This window comes from Gossypium raimondii, chromosome 12, assembly GCF_025698545.1.
Source record: "Gossypium raimondii isolate GPD5lz chromosome 12, ASM2569854v1, whole genome shotgun sequence".
Lineage (NCBI taxonomy): Eukaryota > Viridiplantae > Streptophyta > Magnoliopsida > Malvales > Malvaceae > Gossypium > Gossypium raimondii.
The window spans coordinates 39689089-39705131 of NC_068576.1; the positions used below are offsets into that span (position 1 = coordinate 39689089).

The 16043-nt window shown below is 32.0% G+C and overlaps 1 protein-coding gene across 1 annotated transcript; it reads left to right on the forward strand.

Moving 5' to 3' along the window:
- The first annotated feature begins 7021 nt into the window (after positions 1-7021).
- LOC105764073 (uncharacterized) lies at positions 7022-9253 on the forward strand. Its single transcript, XM_012582527.2, has 3 exons — positions 7022-7275; positions 7356-7771; positions 7867-9253. Exons 1-3 carry the CDS (start codon positions 7210-7212, stop codon positions 9110-9112), a joined length of 1728 nt encoding a protein of 575 aa, XP_012437981.1. The 5' UTR covers positions 7022-7209; the 3' UTR covers positions 9113-9253.
- Positions 9254-16043: the final 6790 nt, after the last annotated feature.

Consider the following 16043-nt stretch of genomic DNA (forward strand, 5'->3'; position numbering starts at 1 on the left):
TATACTCATAATTTCAATATATTTGATTTATTATCTCTTTTACAATTATATAAGAACATATTTAAAATATAAATTAAAAAATAATTAATCTAAACTCAAAAACCTTAACTCGACCCCTGAACCCCTAAACCTTAAATCCCTAACTCTTAACCCCTAACGTCTAACCCTTGAACCCCTAACCCCTAAACCTTAAGTCCTAACCCTTAAACCATAGTCCCTAATCCATAATCCCTAAACCCATACTCCCTAAACCTTAAAATATGAACTCCTAAACCGGCCTTAAATCTTAAATAAATCATATACCCTAAACTAAAAACCCTAAACAAATTTATTATTATCTCTTTTACAATTATATAATAACATATTTAAAATATAAATTAAAAAATTAATCTAAACGCCCAAAATCCTAACTCGCCCCCTGAATCCCTAAACCCTAAATCCCTAACTCTTAACCCCAAACGTCTAACCCTTAAACCCGTAACCCTCTAGTTAACCCCTAAACCTTAAATCTCAACCCTTAAACCATAATCTCTAATCCATAATCCCTAAACCCATACTCCATATACCTTAAAAACCTAACTCTTAAACTGGCCTTAAATCTTAAATAAATCATAGACCCTAAACCAAAAACCCTATGTTTTTTTTGCGGCGCTTTCCTAAAAAACGCCACTAAATCCCCCGAAAGCTCAGAAAACGGCGTCATTGGGCTTATGTCTTTTTGCGGCGCTTTCTCACAAACACCGCTAAGGCCCTGAGCATTAGCGGCGTATCCTAAAAAACGACACTAAATCCACAAAAGCTTAGAAAACGGCGTCGTTGGGCTTAGTTTATTTTGCGGCGCTTCCTCAAAAATGCCGCTAAAGCCCTCAGCATTAGCGGCTTTATTAAGAAACGCCACTAAATCCGTGAAAGCTCAGAAAGCGGCGTCGTTGGGCTTAGTTTATTTTGCGGCGCTTGATCAAAAACACCGCAAAAGCCCTGAGCATTAGCGGCGCTTCCTAAAAAACGCCACTAAATCCACGAAAGCTCAGAAAACGGCGTCGTTGGGCTTAGATTATTTTGCGGTGCTTTATCAAAAGCGCCGCTAAATCCCCGAAAGCTCAGAAAACGGCGCCGTTGGGCTTATGTCTTTTTGCGGCGCTTTCTCAAAAACGCCACTAAAAGCCCTGAGCATTAGCGGCGCTTACTAAAAAACGCCACTAAATCTGCGAAAGCTCAGAATAAGGCGTCGTTTGGCTTAGTTTTTTGCGGCGCTTTTTAAAAAACGCCGCTAATGCTTATTTTTAGCGGCGTTTGCCATAGAGCGCCGCTAATGATTGATCTTTAGCGGCGTTTTTTATTCAAACGCCGCTAAAGTCGCCGCTAAAAGCATGTTTTGGTGTAGTGTGAAAAGTACACTAATTGTATAAAATGTCATCACGTAAAAAGATTTGAAAAATTTCTGTACCTTATCGAAAAAAACTCCATTGGTACCAAATATTTTCTCGAGGAGATAAATTAATAAGTGTTAAGCGAAGTAGTAAGACACATTATACATAATTTGAATTATGTAGATGTAAGATTAATTAGCACATTACCATGTATGTCACATTGTCTTTTTTCGTTTATTTAGTTGGAATATAACATTTTCTAAAAACCTATGTTACTAAATTGTCTTTGTTAGTCTTGACTTGAATGGAATGATAGTTAAATCTCTTATCAAACATTTGATTGGCACGGGTTTAAATATATAGTTTAATTGTTGAAAAATGTATCAAAGAATCATAGAACTAAAATGGTGGTAAAATTGTTATTAAAGTAAATAACTTAATCACTTTAAATTGGGTCACTTGATTTTAAATTTAACTGGGTTAATAATACGGGCTAAAATCTTACATGAAGTACATGTGAGTTGTCAAAGGCGGAGGCCTTGGGTCTTAAGTACCGAGGTGTACGTACGTGAAATTCAAACGTCGATAATGACAATGAATCGCAAAGAAAGAGACAAAAATACAACACACACACATTTTACGTGAAAATCCTTTCGGGAAAAAAACACGGGCAGAGGAGAAGAAAAATTCACTAACTGTTGAATTCGAATAATACAAGAGGAGAGACGACTACGTCTATTTATAGGTTTAAAAACCTTATTCTAATCAAAGTCTAGAAGCAATGCAGTAAGGTTGAAACACCTTATTCAAATCAATATCAAATAGAAGAAGTGTATTTCTATACGGATCCCACAAATCCTCCTATCTTGCCATTTTTTTTAACAGGAATTTAGGTCACACAACTCTAACAGTGTAGGTCTCTAAGTCCCATTATGTATGGAAATTTTAGGCTAGTTAGTTGGCTTTAGTTTGGATTATATCAATTCTTAATTTATTTGTGCTGCAATAGTTTGATTCTACATCGTGGTTACTTGGACAATACGTTTGTAATAATTTGATACTTATGATTACTTGAACTAATATTTATGATGGTGTCCTTGGTGCACTTTAAAAAAAATAGCAATACAATCAACTTTTCTATTCTAAAAAGAACAATTTAACTAGAATTTGAATTAATATAACCAATTTAATTCAAAAGAAAAGAATAAACGTAGGATAACAATGGAGCAGGTGGGGTACGGATGTCACCACTTCACAATTGACATGTTCTGCTCCACAACTCAACTCGCTCCACTATGAATTTATAATCTTAAAAACCACTACAACCTTCATAGATGTTGGATGATCTATCCCCGTCACATCCCGTTTCACTTCAAATTTAAATTTTGCTATTTATCTTTAATATTTTCAATATTTTAAAAGTTAAATAATTAAAAATATTTAATTTTAACTGAAAAAAAAAGCATTTGCCATAATAAACCTGGGCTGTTGACAGACCTAGAAAAATAAATACATGAAACAACAGACGACACCTATTAAATATATATGTGTACAAACAGAATCTCAAAATATTAATTTAATGTATGGAATTCATGATTAATAATTCTTCCAAAATTATTAAGCCTATAATTATAAGATTAATCAATATTTAATGATAATAATTAACATCTTTGGTGTGTATTTATATATGATTCCATTTAATCTTTTTGTGTTAACAGAAGTTTAAAAACTAGACACGTGATGATGTGAGTTGAAACGTTTTAGAGTTTATTGTTGGAAGCATTTAAATAATTGAAGCTATAATAGCAGACATATACATGTAATAATACAGTCACCGGGGGGTTGTCCAAAACAAAGCCGGCCAAGCTTATTGTACAAACTCTCTTGCTGATCTGGAACACAAGTCATATGGGTCCCATTTATAAATGTATTATCCAACGATCATAAAGTGGAGCCTGTGATGGATCAATTGATGGGGTTGCTCCACGTTGCAGGAACGGTTCTTGTTTGTAAAAGTAAAGTAACGTGGAGTGGAGCTAAAGTAAAGATTAGTTGGAATACGTATCTCAAAATCTCTATGCATGATCGGAGTTTGAGGTTGTCTCTCTTAACAATAGAGCTAAAGTAAAGATTAGTCGGAATACGTTTCTCAAAAACTCTAAGCATGATCAGAGTTTGAGGTTGTCTCTCTTAACAATATAATCTTTAATATTCGAACCTTATTTTTTTGGGGAATGTAATATGTTTTGTCACTGCACTAAACACTTGTTAATAATGATTTTACCATATTAAAGTCAGAGGAGAATCCAGGGAGGTTGATAGGTGCTCGGCCCCCTAAAATGGAAAATTATTGTTTTGACCCTTTAAAAAATTTTAAAATTTTAAATTAGTAAAGGTAAAGTTACACTTTGGCCCCCTAAAATTATGAAAATTTAATTTAATCCTTTAAAATTATAAATATATAGACTATTAAAATTAAAATTTCATTTCACCCCTAAAAAAATTTCGACTTCTCCCCGATTAAAGTTCAAGTTTTTTTAACTTAATTTAATCATCTACTTTTCTAATGTTAATAGTAAATTCAAATCGATAACACCATTACTTGTTGCCATCTGCTAAAATAATAATGTGAATTTTTTGTTAAATAATTTGAAATATTCCACTAACATGTAGATTTATTACCAATTGAATATTTTCACGTGACCTTAATAGTGTTATCAAATAACAATAAAGAAAAAAATTCACATCATTGCTTTATTGACGACCAACTAACAATGTTATCAATTTAAAACTACTAAAAACATTATAGAAAAATAAAATAAAAGGATTAAGTATCAAGATTCAATTTAAGAGAGGGACTAAAATTAAAATTAGACTTTTTTCCCCTCTTCCCCAATAAATATCTAATTCCCCCTCTCTCCATTCTATTCAATTACCATTCTCTCCAAAATACATTTCGTTGGCTAATCTTACATTGTAACTCGTAATATTATATTTTAGAGGAAGATTGTGTTGTTTGGATTCTCAACATTTTGGCCACCCTATAATCTTAAATTCTCAAATTGCGTCAAGATGTTGTAATTAGAGGTATAATCAAGCTGTGCTAAGCTCAAATACTACCAAGCTCAAGCTTGACTCAAAATTCGGAGCTTGATTGAACATCTATTTTTAAGGTTGAACTCAGCTCGCGAAATAATCGAGCTACTCAAGTTCGAGCTCAATTAAGCTCGTTTACAAATTTTTGCAGTTGAACTCGAGCTCGAGCTCAGTTTGATAATTAAGCTTGGGGTTAATAATATATATGAAAGGTAATAACATAATTTAATAATATAAAAAATATGAAAAGTTCGATAATTACTAAGCTCAAATTAATCTCAATCGATAGCTTGAGTTTGGCTCAATAATTACCAAATCCAATTCTTTTTTCGAACCGAACTCAAGTAGCTTATGAGCACTAATGTCTTGTTTACACCCCTAGCTGTAATATTGAGTACGTAATCTCATTATGGTCCATTCGTTAGGTTATCTTAAATTACGAACGTAACTATAAATTTTAAATCAATGTGCCCTTTGTTTTTATTATTTTAATGAAGTTTGGATTATTTTTCTCAAATAAAATTTAAGGCTAATTAAAACCAAAATATTATTTTTTAACAGCAAAACAATAGAACAATTTAAAAAAATGTATTTCTAAATAATTTTATATTCGATCAACTAAACACTTAAATATTATATTTTAACCAATTAAATTAAATAAGATAATATAATATTACGCCCATAATCTTACATTTATGTAATCTTATCACGAAGAACTTCCTTTCCTTAAACCAACAGATAAAAACATCACAAATTTTATGAAAATGGGGATTGCTTATTGTGTTTCCTTGGAGGATGGTTGGATGGGTAGATGGATGAAATTATGAATTTTATGCTTTTTAAGGGAAAATACATAATGTATCTGCACTCCCAGTGCAATTAAGTGATAGCTAAATAATACATATATATATATATATATATATATATAAACTCCTCCCAAGTATAGTAGCAGTAAATGACACAGAAACATTCATAAATCATAGCCTATTAGTCATTTGGGAAACCAATATGGTGAAGTTAAAGAATAAGTAGTAGAAAAAATATAAAATTAAATAAATAAAGCTATGGCTCTGACCCATTAATATTTAATATCACCAGCATCGAGTAGTTAATGGCAGCTTCAGCTTCACAGTCTTGAGAATTTGTGGTCACCACTGTTACACCCAACCAAATCCCACTATTACCTTATTGGACCTGACCATCAATTAAATAATGTCTTAATTACACTTCAATAACAGGTATAAGTATTGTATAGGTCTCTTTATTATAGCACAAAGTGCATTTTGGTCCCTACATTTTTAAAACGAGGAAAAATATCCCCAAAGGTATTGTATAGCACTCACTCCATTTTGGTTCCTATCTTTTTTAAATGATAAAAATACCCCCATATGTTAGAAAAATGAACAAATTTTATGAGACAGGTTTAATTAAATGATGTAACATTTGTTAGAGTTGTGTGACCTAAATTCTTGTTAAAATAAAATACAAGTGGCAAGATAGGGGGATTGCCCTCGCGGTACGGTACAAGCTGCACAAGTGAAATCCGTATAGAAGTTTACTTTCTCTATTTGATATTTGATTAGAATAAGTGTTTTAACCTTACTGTATTATTTCTATTAGAATTTGATTAGAATATTGTTTTACAAACCTATAAATAAACATAGTCTATATACAAACCTATAAATAGACATAGTCTATACTTCTCTTGTAACATTCGAATTCGACATGGTAAATTTTCTTTTCCTCTGCCTGTTATTTTTTTCCCGAAAGGGTTTTTACGTAAAATCCTGTGTGTTCTTTTTTTGTCTCTCTTTCTTTGCGATTCATTGTCATTATCGATGTTCGATTTTTACAACATTCAATTTAAAATATGATATTGTATGTTTACTTAAATTGTGGCTTAAAACAAAGTTTTTAAAATCAAATCGATCAAAACCGATTCCCAATTTGATCAGTTCAATTGATCAATCATGTTTTAATAAAATAAATTATTAAAAATAGAAAGTCAGTTCAATCACCAACTCAACTATTTTTTTAACCTAATTCAACATGTTCATTCAAGATTTGATTCAAAGTTTAACTCTTTATTCGGACTAGAATATTAGTTAGTTCTCAATCCAACCGATAAACCTGGTCCAATTCTAAGGGAGCTGTACAACACTTTTTACCTTTAAAAAAAACATTTAGAAAGGTAAGTCCTTTTTAGGTAAATAACCAGAAGATGGGGTTTCTTTGACTTTGGGCGGGAGCAATTTGCAAATTCCAAATGCAAACCCGGTAGTTGAACCCGAGAACCCGTGATTGTTCATCGTATGAATCCATGAATCTTAAAACCCAAAAAAAAAGTCATTTTTAAAAACAATAAATTTATTTTTGTTGAGAAGGTTTGGGGTCATAGTCTCATAGCCTAGGGGCGACAAGCATAGTGTAAGAGAGAGAATCTAAAATAGTGTGATGCCAGCTATGAAGTTGAAGGATCAAAGCATTCTCTGAGGTCAAAGCTGGCATTTTTATTTTTCTTTTATATTGCCTTTGTTTTTTTTCTTTTTCCCTCACCCCCTTCCCTTATTTACTACTCTTCCCAATCCTTCCTTTTCTCTCATTTTCTCATCCTTATTTATTAGTGAAAAGAAAAAAAATGTGCAGCATTCTTTGAGAGCAAGCCAAAAAAAAAAAAAACAGGTTCATGGTTGATTGAGTTTTGGTTCTTCTTCAACAAAACAAAAAACACAATCCAACCCCAATGGCTGTTTCTCCTTGTTTGAGTGTTAATGATCAAAAGAAACACTGGTGGCTTAGCAATCGAAAGGTATTTTGATTTTTCAATCAAAGTTTCCATTTTCTTTTAAATAGAAAGTTTTGATTTTTATACAATGATTTTGTTTGCAGGTTGTGGATAAGTACATTAAAGATGCGAGGAGTCTGATTGCAACCCATGAACAAAGCGAGATTGTTTCGGCTTTGAATCTACTCGATGCAGCGTTGGCTATTTCGCCTCGTTTTGAGGTTGCCCTTGAGCTCAAAGCTAGATCTTTGCTGTACTTGAGACGATTTAAGGACGTCGCCGATTTGCTCCAAGACTATATACCTAGTCTTAAAATGTCCGGGGACGATTCCGGGTCGGTTTCGTCCGATAACTCGTCTCAACATCTCTCGAGGGAGCGAATTAAGCTTCTCCCTTCTAATAACTCGTCCTCTGACTCACCTGGTCGTGACCCGTCTTTCAAGTGTTTCTCTATCTCGGAATTGAAGAAGAAAGTCATGGCTGGGTTGTGGAAGAATTGTGAAAAAGAAGGCCAATGGAGGTACTTTTTTTTTTTAGTATTTTTCATGTCGGTTTTACTGTTAGATTTTGGGTAAAAATAAAATAATTTTAACTTGAAACTCAATTTTGGTACAGGTACTTGGTACTAGGCCAAGCATGTTGCCACCTAGGCCTAATGGAGGATGCAATGGTTCTACTTCAAACCGGCAAACGCCTCGCTTCGGCCGCATTCCGTCGCGAAAGCGTTTGCAGGTCCGACGACAGCTTCTCCTTTCCCAACAGTATTACCACATTGGACATATCCGGTACCACAGCGCCACCTTCCATGCCACCGCGGAATCCGACCTTTTTCTCCGAATCCGAAAACATTTCCCAGCTGTTATCCCATATCAAACTCCTCATTCGCCGTCGTACCGCTGCCATTGCTGCCTTAGATGCTGGCTTATTCTCCGAAGCCATTCGCCATTTCTCTAAAATCGTCGACGGTCGACGCCCTGCACCTCAAAGCTTCCTTGCAGAGTGTTATATGCAACGAGCCTTCGCTTATAAGGCTGCGGGACGCATAGCCGAGTCGATCTCGGATTGCAACAAAACACTTGCTCTTGATCCAAGTTGCATTCAAGCTCTTGATACCAGAGCCTCATTGTTGGAAACAATACGTTGTTTACCGGACTGTTTGCATGACCTCGAACACTTGAAACTGCTTTACAATACCATATTACGAGATAGGAAGCTACCAGGCCCTGCCTGGAAGCGTCACTATGTTCGGTACCGGGAAATCCCGGGAAAGCTATGTGCATTAACGACTAAAATCCAACAATTGAAGCAAAGGGTTGCTTCAGGGGAGACTGGAAATGTCGATTACTATGCATTGATCGGTTTAAGGCGAGGATGTTCAAGGTCCGAACTAGACCGAGGTCATTTGCTGCTATGTTTAAGGCACAAACCGGATAAAGCTACAAACTTTATCGAACGATGCGAGTTCGCCGACGAGCGTGATCTCGACTCGATTAAGGACCGAGCCAAAATGTCGGCTTTACTTCTTTACAGACTGCTTCAAAAAGGGTATTCCAGTGTAATGTCTACCATTATGGACGAAGAAGCGGCCGAGAAGCAACGGAAGAAAGCAACGGCCGCGTTACAAGCAGCACAGGCAGCAGCAATTCAAGTTCAGCAAACCCAACATTCTAATCCTAAACCCGAACACGAAACCAGCCCTGTTTCGAGCTGCAATAACAACAGCAAAAACACAACCACCAATTCCAACACAAATGTGTTCCAAGGTGTATTTTGCAGGGATCTTACTGTAGTTGGGAATTTACTATCACAAGTCGGGTTTAATCGACCACTTACAGTGAAATATGAAGCGCTAAGCTGTTGATTTAAGTTGAATGTTTATTACCGGCTGTGTCCCTATTGTACAAAATATTAGTCTGCCGGAAAATTTTGTCACACTTTTATTTCAATGTTATCCATTTCCTTGTATATAAACTTTCATTATTAAAATTTTCTACTTTGGCTACTCTTTTTTTTTTTTTTTTCAGTTTCAACCTTAATTTTGCTTAAAAATTTATTATTCAATTGATATTTTTGGTTTAGATTGGGGACCAAATGGTACTGTCTGGCAAAGACAGGGATAAAAAAGCAAAAAAAAAAAAAGGCAGAAGCTACTGTGGTTTTGGTTTCTTTTATTTGTCTTGTCTGTTGGGGCAATTAAAATTTGGTTTCTCTGTTTTGTTTATCCAATAACTGGCTTTGTCTGACATTGTGCTAGATTGTGCATTTTGCTAGTTCCAAACCCAAAGTTTTTTGGTTTAGAATTTTGAATAAAACACAAAAATTGATAATTTTATTTAATTATTAAATTATGAAAAATATTCCCAAATATAATATTTTTATTAAAAAAGTTATCTTTAAAATATATTCTTTAGTAATGCTCAATATTGGGAGAAGAGATGTGATTGGCTTTGGGGCACACTTCTTTGAGTTGTGGACTAATCGTGGTTTCGGGTGTATCGTTATTTAAACGTGGGGTATTTATTGAACTGGTGAAACCTTTGAAAATTTTAAAAAAGGGTTTAATTGTGGTTTTAGTCCTTCATATTAAAGTTTGGGAGATCTAATTTCTAGTTTAGTTTCGCGTCATTTGATTGTATAAATTCACAACCTTATTAATCAACAAATCATATTAAACTTATAATGTATTTATTTTGGAACAAAACAACATTTAGTTCTTAAATTTGGATTCTTCTCAATTCGATATCGAACTTGAATTCCATTAAAATGTGATAGCATAACACTCTCTCAAAATGTTACATTCAGCATCGAAAATTTTAATTTTTTTATAAAATCAGAAAGCTACAAAGAAATAAAGAAATTATATATATATATATATATATTTAGCAATCTTCAATTGATTATGTAGCAGAATTTAAAGTGTTATATTATCACACTATAAAATAATTCAAATTTAAGGACCAAAATAAAAATAACCAAATTTAAAATTAAATAATACTTTATCCCTATTGTTTCTTTAAAAATCATATCATTTAACTATAAATATTACCAATATGTATTTGAATTTATTAATAACATAATTTATTAATGTAAAAATAGTTGTGACAATAAAATTAGAATCTTGTAATAATATTATAGTATGAGACAAAAAATTTAACCGCGCCTCATTAAAAATAAACATTTATCTAAAAGGACAAACATAAATGAAAACGTGAAATCACCAAATAGTGATAAAAAATCTTACTTTAAATATTAAATAAATTTTAATTTAATTAATATCCATATTAGAGGAAATTCTAATCAAAACACCCAACCCAATACAAGAAAACAAAGGGATTTTAGAAAGGTGATGTCAATTCAATCAACCTTACAACTTTGCCATCACTTTGGGCTTACTTTTTTCATGCAACACCTCACTCTATTTTTCTCCATTTCAATCTTCAATGCACATAATTGCGTATGATGGAGTTGGTAAAAAAAAAAAAGCTGTTGGGTCATAGGTAAAAAAATATGTAGCTGGTCCTAGCTATCTCTTATTGGCTTTAATCATGTCACAAATTAAATAAACTATTATTAGAGAATTAATATTGATAACGTGTGTTAGAAGACTAGAGCCATTACCTTACCATAATCTCCTAAAACAAATTAATATACTTATATGGCAATGAAGTCAATGTCTAGTATCAAGCAGCATCAATATTAAAAACCATTAAATTTTAGCTAAATCTATTTAGGAGGTCCTTGTATTTTGGGATTTGATTCAATTTAGTCCATGTATTATTAAAAAGAATTAAATAAAAGTTAAATTGGAATAATGTTAACATTTAAGGTAAAAGTGGAGAGATGGAGGAGTGAGTGAAAAAGTGGAAGGAAAATAACTTTGAGTGTGCTTGATTGGAGAGAAAAGTAAGAGAAAGGAAAATAGGAACGATAACTATTTTCCATCTTAATACATAAAAATTAATTCTTCCAAATTAGAAAGATGAGAGGAGAGAAAATGAGAGAAATGCATATCTTAGTTCAAAAGTATGCATTTTTCAAATGCTTTATTTTCCTTGCTTACATTTTTCAACTCTACCAAGCAATAGAATTTTCTTTCCATCTCTCCTACAAAGCACACATATGCTTTCCATTTTCATCCTTTTGATTTTCTACCTCTTCAATTTTCCATTCTTCCAATTTTCTTTTCACTCTACTAAACAAAGCCTTAATGTTTAAAAATTATTGTTTCTTGTTTAACAAAATTAATATTTTAAAAGTTTTATAGTTCGTAAATGAAATTTTGTTTGAAATTGAACTGTTATTGAAAAATTTTTATACAATAAATATTAACTCTGTTACAATTTAAACTTATTCGATTCTTTTCATAATATAAAACTAAATTGATTCATTTAATAATAGATGAACTAATTTAATCCTGTCCCTATAATATAGTGCTTCAAATACTTTAACTTAAAATTTAAAATTTAAATATTATAGATAAAAATAATTTTAAGAAATTCAATTTAATCGATACTACAAAATATCAAAATATTTTAAACTATATATATATATATATATATATCTTCAATGTCTGCCCTTTGAAAAGGCAGCATCATTAGATAAAAATTTGAACTTCATTTTTACTTTTTTCCTGTGGAACCTAACAAGGAGATATTATTATTGAAATTAATAATCTGCCAATCAATTAGCATAATTTCTTTTGATTGGCAGATTATTCCTCATCATGAGAAGAAAGAAAAGAAATTATTTTTACCCTTTTAACCAAAAGAAAATTATTTAATCCTTTTAAAAATTATAAAATATAAGTTAATAAAATAATAAAATTATATTTTAATTCTTATAAAAATATAATTTAATTTCGATCCCTCAAAAATTTATGACTTCATCCCTATCAATACTTGTAATGATTAATTCTAATTGAAACTGTTGATATAGATATACCTTTTAAAAAATTCATCTTTACAAAAAGGTCACTAATCTTCTATTTATTTATTTCCTTAAGCAAAAAAGAAAAAAGGCTTCACATTCCTTTCATTGCAAGGATTTATGTTCTTTTTTATCCATAAAATTCGCCTCTGCCCTTCAACGCTACTCAAACCATTTTGCTTTTACTTTGCTTTACTTCTTACAGGTTCCTTTTGATCTTTGAATATAATTTATCAGGTGATGTATTTGCATGGGATTTCAAGAACATTCATAGCTATTGAGTTTGTGATTTTGCTTTAACCAACATTATAAAACAATAAGGGATAATAGCATAAACGACCTTTGGATTTTAGCAAATCATCTACCATATTTTAAAAATACCAATTTTGGTATCTAAAGTTTCATTCCTTCCACTAATATGGTACCCCCAATGTCTAAGGGTGAAGCCAGAAAATTTTTCAATAATGAAATTAATATTTTTTTATAGATAAGGAAGCTAAATACATTTAGTTATAACATGAATTATATCTGACACCAACACTATCTTGTAGAATCTCTATCTCAATCATCTTGGGGAGAATATCATAAATTCTCAAACCAAGAGGAACATTTCTTCCTACTTCTGCCATGGAATCTGCAGTCATATTTGCTCTGCGTGGAGTAAACATTACCTTCACATGCCAATCCCTTGCTAATAGCTCTCTGATATTCGTGCTAGACTCTCTTCTATCTCCTCTGTCTGACCATTAAGCATATTGACCGCAATCAAACAATCACTTTCCACCAATAATTGATTTACGCCTCTTTTCCAAGCTATATCCAATCTGTCCATGATTGCCCATAGTTCTGCATCAAGTGCTGAACAAACGCCTATAGTCATAACATTACAGCTTTTAAATGAACTAATTCATAATTTTTTTTTTCATTTTAGGGAGGTCAAGGCCCCTATTTATCCCACATGACACTTTTCCACCTCATTCACTACTTCACTATCCTGTTCAATAGCTTTAAAGACCAAAAAGTTTAGTTTTCTGAACCTTCAATATTAACCAAGCTTTAAATTAAAAAAATAATATACAAATACCACATTGAAAAATTTACTAAAGGTCAGGGGTCATTCACAACAAAAACCCATATAATAATGTATTGGTTTCTAAAATTAAACCAAAAACATCATGACAATCACAGCTCAAATTTCCTTCAAATATTTCCCCCTTTTTTCCTCTTTCATAGAAAATCACATGGCATAGCTATAGTTGGATCCCTTGACCTAATCAATATTCAAACAAATATGATAGTATAATAATTATATTAAAAACCCAAATTTTTTAAAGAAAAAAAATTCTAAAGCTGATTAGGGCAAAAAAGAACATGCTTTCCACATCTTTTTATTTAAACTCTGAAAAATAGAAAAAGAATTGTGAATGACAGCCAATTATATCTCTTAGTATTTCCCAAAAGCAATTTTCAATGCAGGAAAAAAATGTAATAAAACTAATTTAGTTAACGTAATGAAGTTTATTTTAATAAGCAAGTTTTCATTTTCTTGTGGCGAAAGAAAAGGGTAGTTTTGCATCACTTCTCTCAAGCCTCATATTTTAATAGACTTTATGTTATATGAAGGATGGTTTTAGGTGTAGAGTCTTCAAAGCATACAATTATTCTAGCATTTCAATAGTGAATTTAAAGGGATTCAACCAGAACCGATGTAAAATTTAGTATATCCCATACATTAAGCAATAAAAATCGATGTGAAATTTAGTATGATTTTCCCCACAACACCCACCTTGATTATTAAAAGTGGAATGGGAAAGGTGAGAAGATGAATAATGATTGTGAGTGACATGTGATGGAATCATGTGCCTCAAGAATGGATAATAATCATCTATACCCTAAAAGAAAAATAGAAAAGAATCATATGGCTTTACTATTTTATAAAATTGATTCCTAAGTCTAGTATACTGTCCAAGCTGGATGACCTAATCATACTTGTGCATTACTCACATTTTCCCATTTCATTCTTTACTATTGTGCATAACAATAAATAAAAGAAAAAGAAGAAAGCACAAATGTGTTGGGGTTTTGGGATTTTGCAGCTAATAATAATTATTATAGTAATGTTTTTCACATTTATGAACACAAAGGTTTGATGAGAGGAAGAGCTGACCAAAAGTAGAAAGCGGGCACAGTTATTGTGTTTAGGTGAACTTACTACTAAAAGACAATGACAATTAATCAGTGGTTACAATGTATAAAAGCCCAAAACAAACTTGCAAATATATGTATTATTAATGCAAAAAAAGAGGAGGAGGATTGATTTTTAACAGATTGTTGACGATGGATATTTTAATTTTAATTTCTTTAATGGTTTTTTCAAATAATGCAAGTGATTGTAGATTTTATTGCTGAGTATTTAATATTCGATCACATGAAATGAAGAACAACTTCTCTTCTCGCATGGCAGGCAGTACTGCCACTCTCACTATTTTCTTCTGCAAGTTTGAAAATTGAAATCCTCCAAACCTAATTAATTAATGGGATGTTTGCGAATTGAAATACACATGCTTGATATTTGTGTCTCCTTCCCTGAGTCGATAAAGATGGCCATGATGTCGTTTTATCTTTTGTTTAAATGTTTTCTGGGTATGACTTCACTCTCTTCAACTGTTCATGTTATTTTCCTTGATTTGTATTTTCGTAATTATGTTGTTATCAGATGAGTATTTATTTTATTATAAAATGTTACATTAATAAATTTAATAAAAAATTAATAATATTAATAATTCGACCTAAATTTTAAATTTGTGAAAAGTATATGAGATATATAAATTAATACATATAATTTAGGATTGGGCTAAATTCTTCTTCTATGGATTTGGACAATTAAAGCCCTAATGCATATAAATACACAACATTCTCCTGCTTCTGAACTATGAATTTATGGGTAGCAGTAAGTAGGGAGTATTTATTATTCGATTTTAATCCGATGAATACATTAAAATTTAGTTCAATTAAACGATTATTCATACAAAAATTGATTCGATTAAGGAAAAATTTTAAAAGAAATAATTTTGATCATCAATAAAATTTATCTGGTTAAACGAAATTAATGGGTTCCCTTAAAATTAACTAAAATTTATTTTTTTCATTGTTATTTTGGTTACCTTAAAAATGGTTTTTTTGGTTATTAATTAGACTCAACGAGTCGAACCACTCAATTTGATGCCTTCCACTTCCACAATCTCACATTCTAGACTTTGGACAAAATAATCAGTTCATTCCCAGAATCACATCAAAATCATCAAACGACATGATCAACAAATCTAGAGGGAGCGATCTGTTCTGAATTTCTAATGCACAACACTTACACACTAGGTTAATGAGCACAATTTGTCCCAAAGGACTCGATATAGCCATTGCTACTTTTGACAATTCAGATTTCAAATTCCCCAATTTCACAAAGTTATAATTTATATAAGAATGGGAAGAACCAAGGTCAATCAAAGCATAGGGGGGTGCTGAATATAAAAGAAATATACTTGTTACAACATTGGTAACATCAACCTCTTCTCAAGTATGGACCATATAGGCTCGCACTAGGGCTCTAGCCTCGGATTACTAAATTGTTGACCTAGTCTCTTTTTTCAAACTACCCCCCGATATAGAACCACCACGAGGATTTCCATGACTCCTAACAGCAGGAGCGGACCTCTAATGGAAACGGGAGAAGCATCATCATTCTTCAAACAATCCCGAGCAAAATGGTTTAATGACCCACATTGAAAGCATGCCCCAGTCTTCTTCCAACACTCTGTTAGGAAATGTGTCCATATTGTAGTAAACATGTAATTGTTTTCTATGTATTT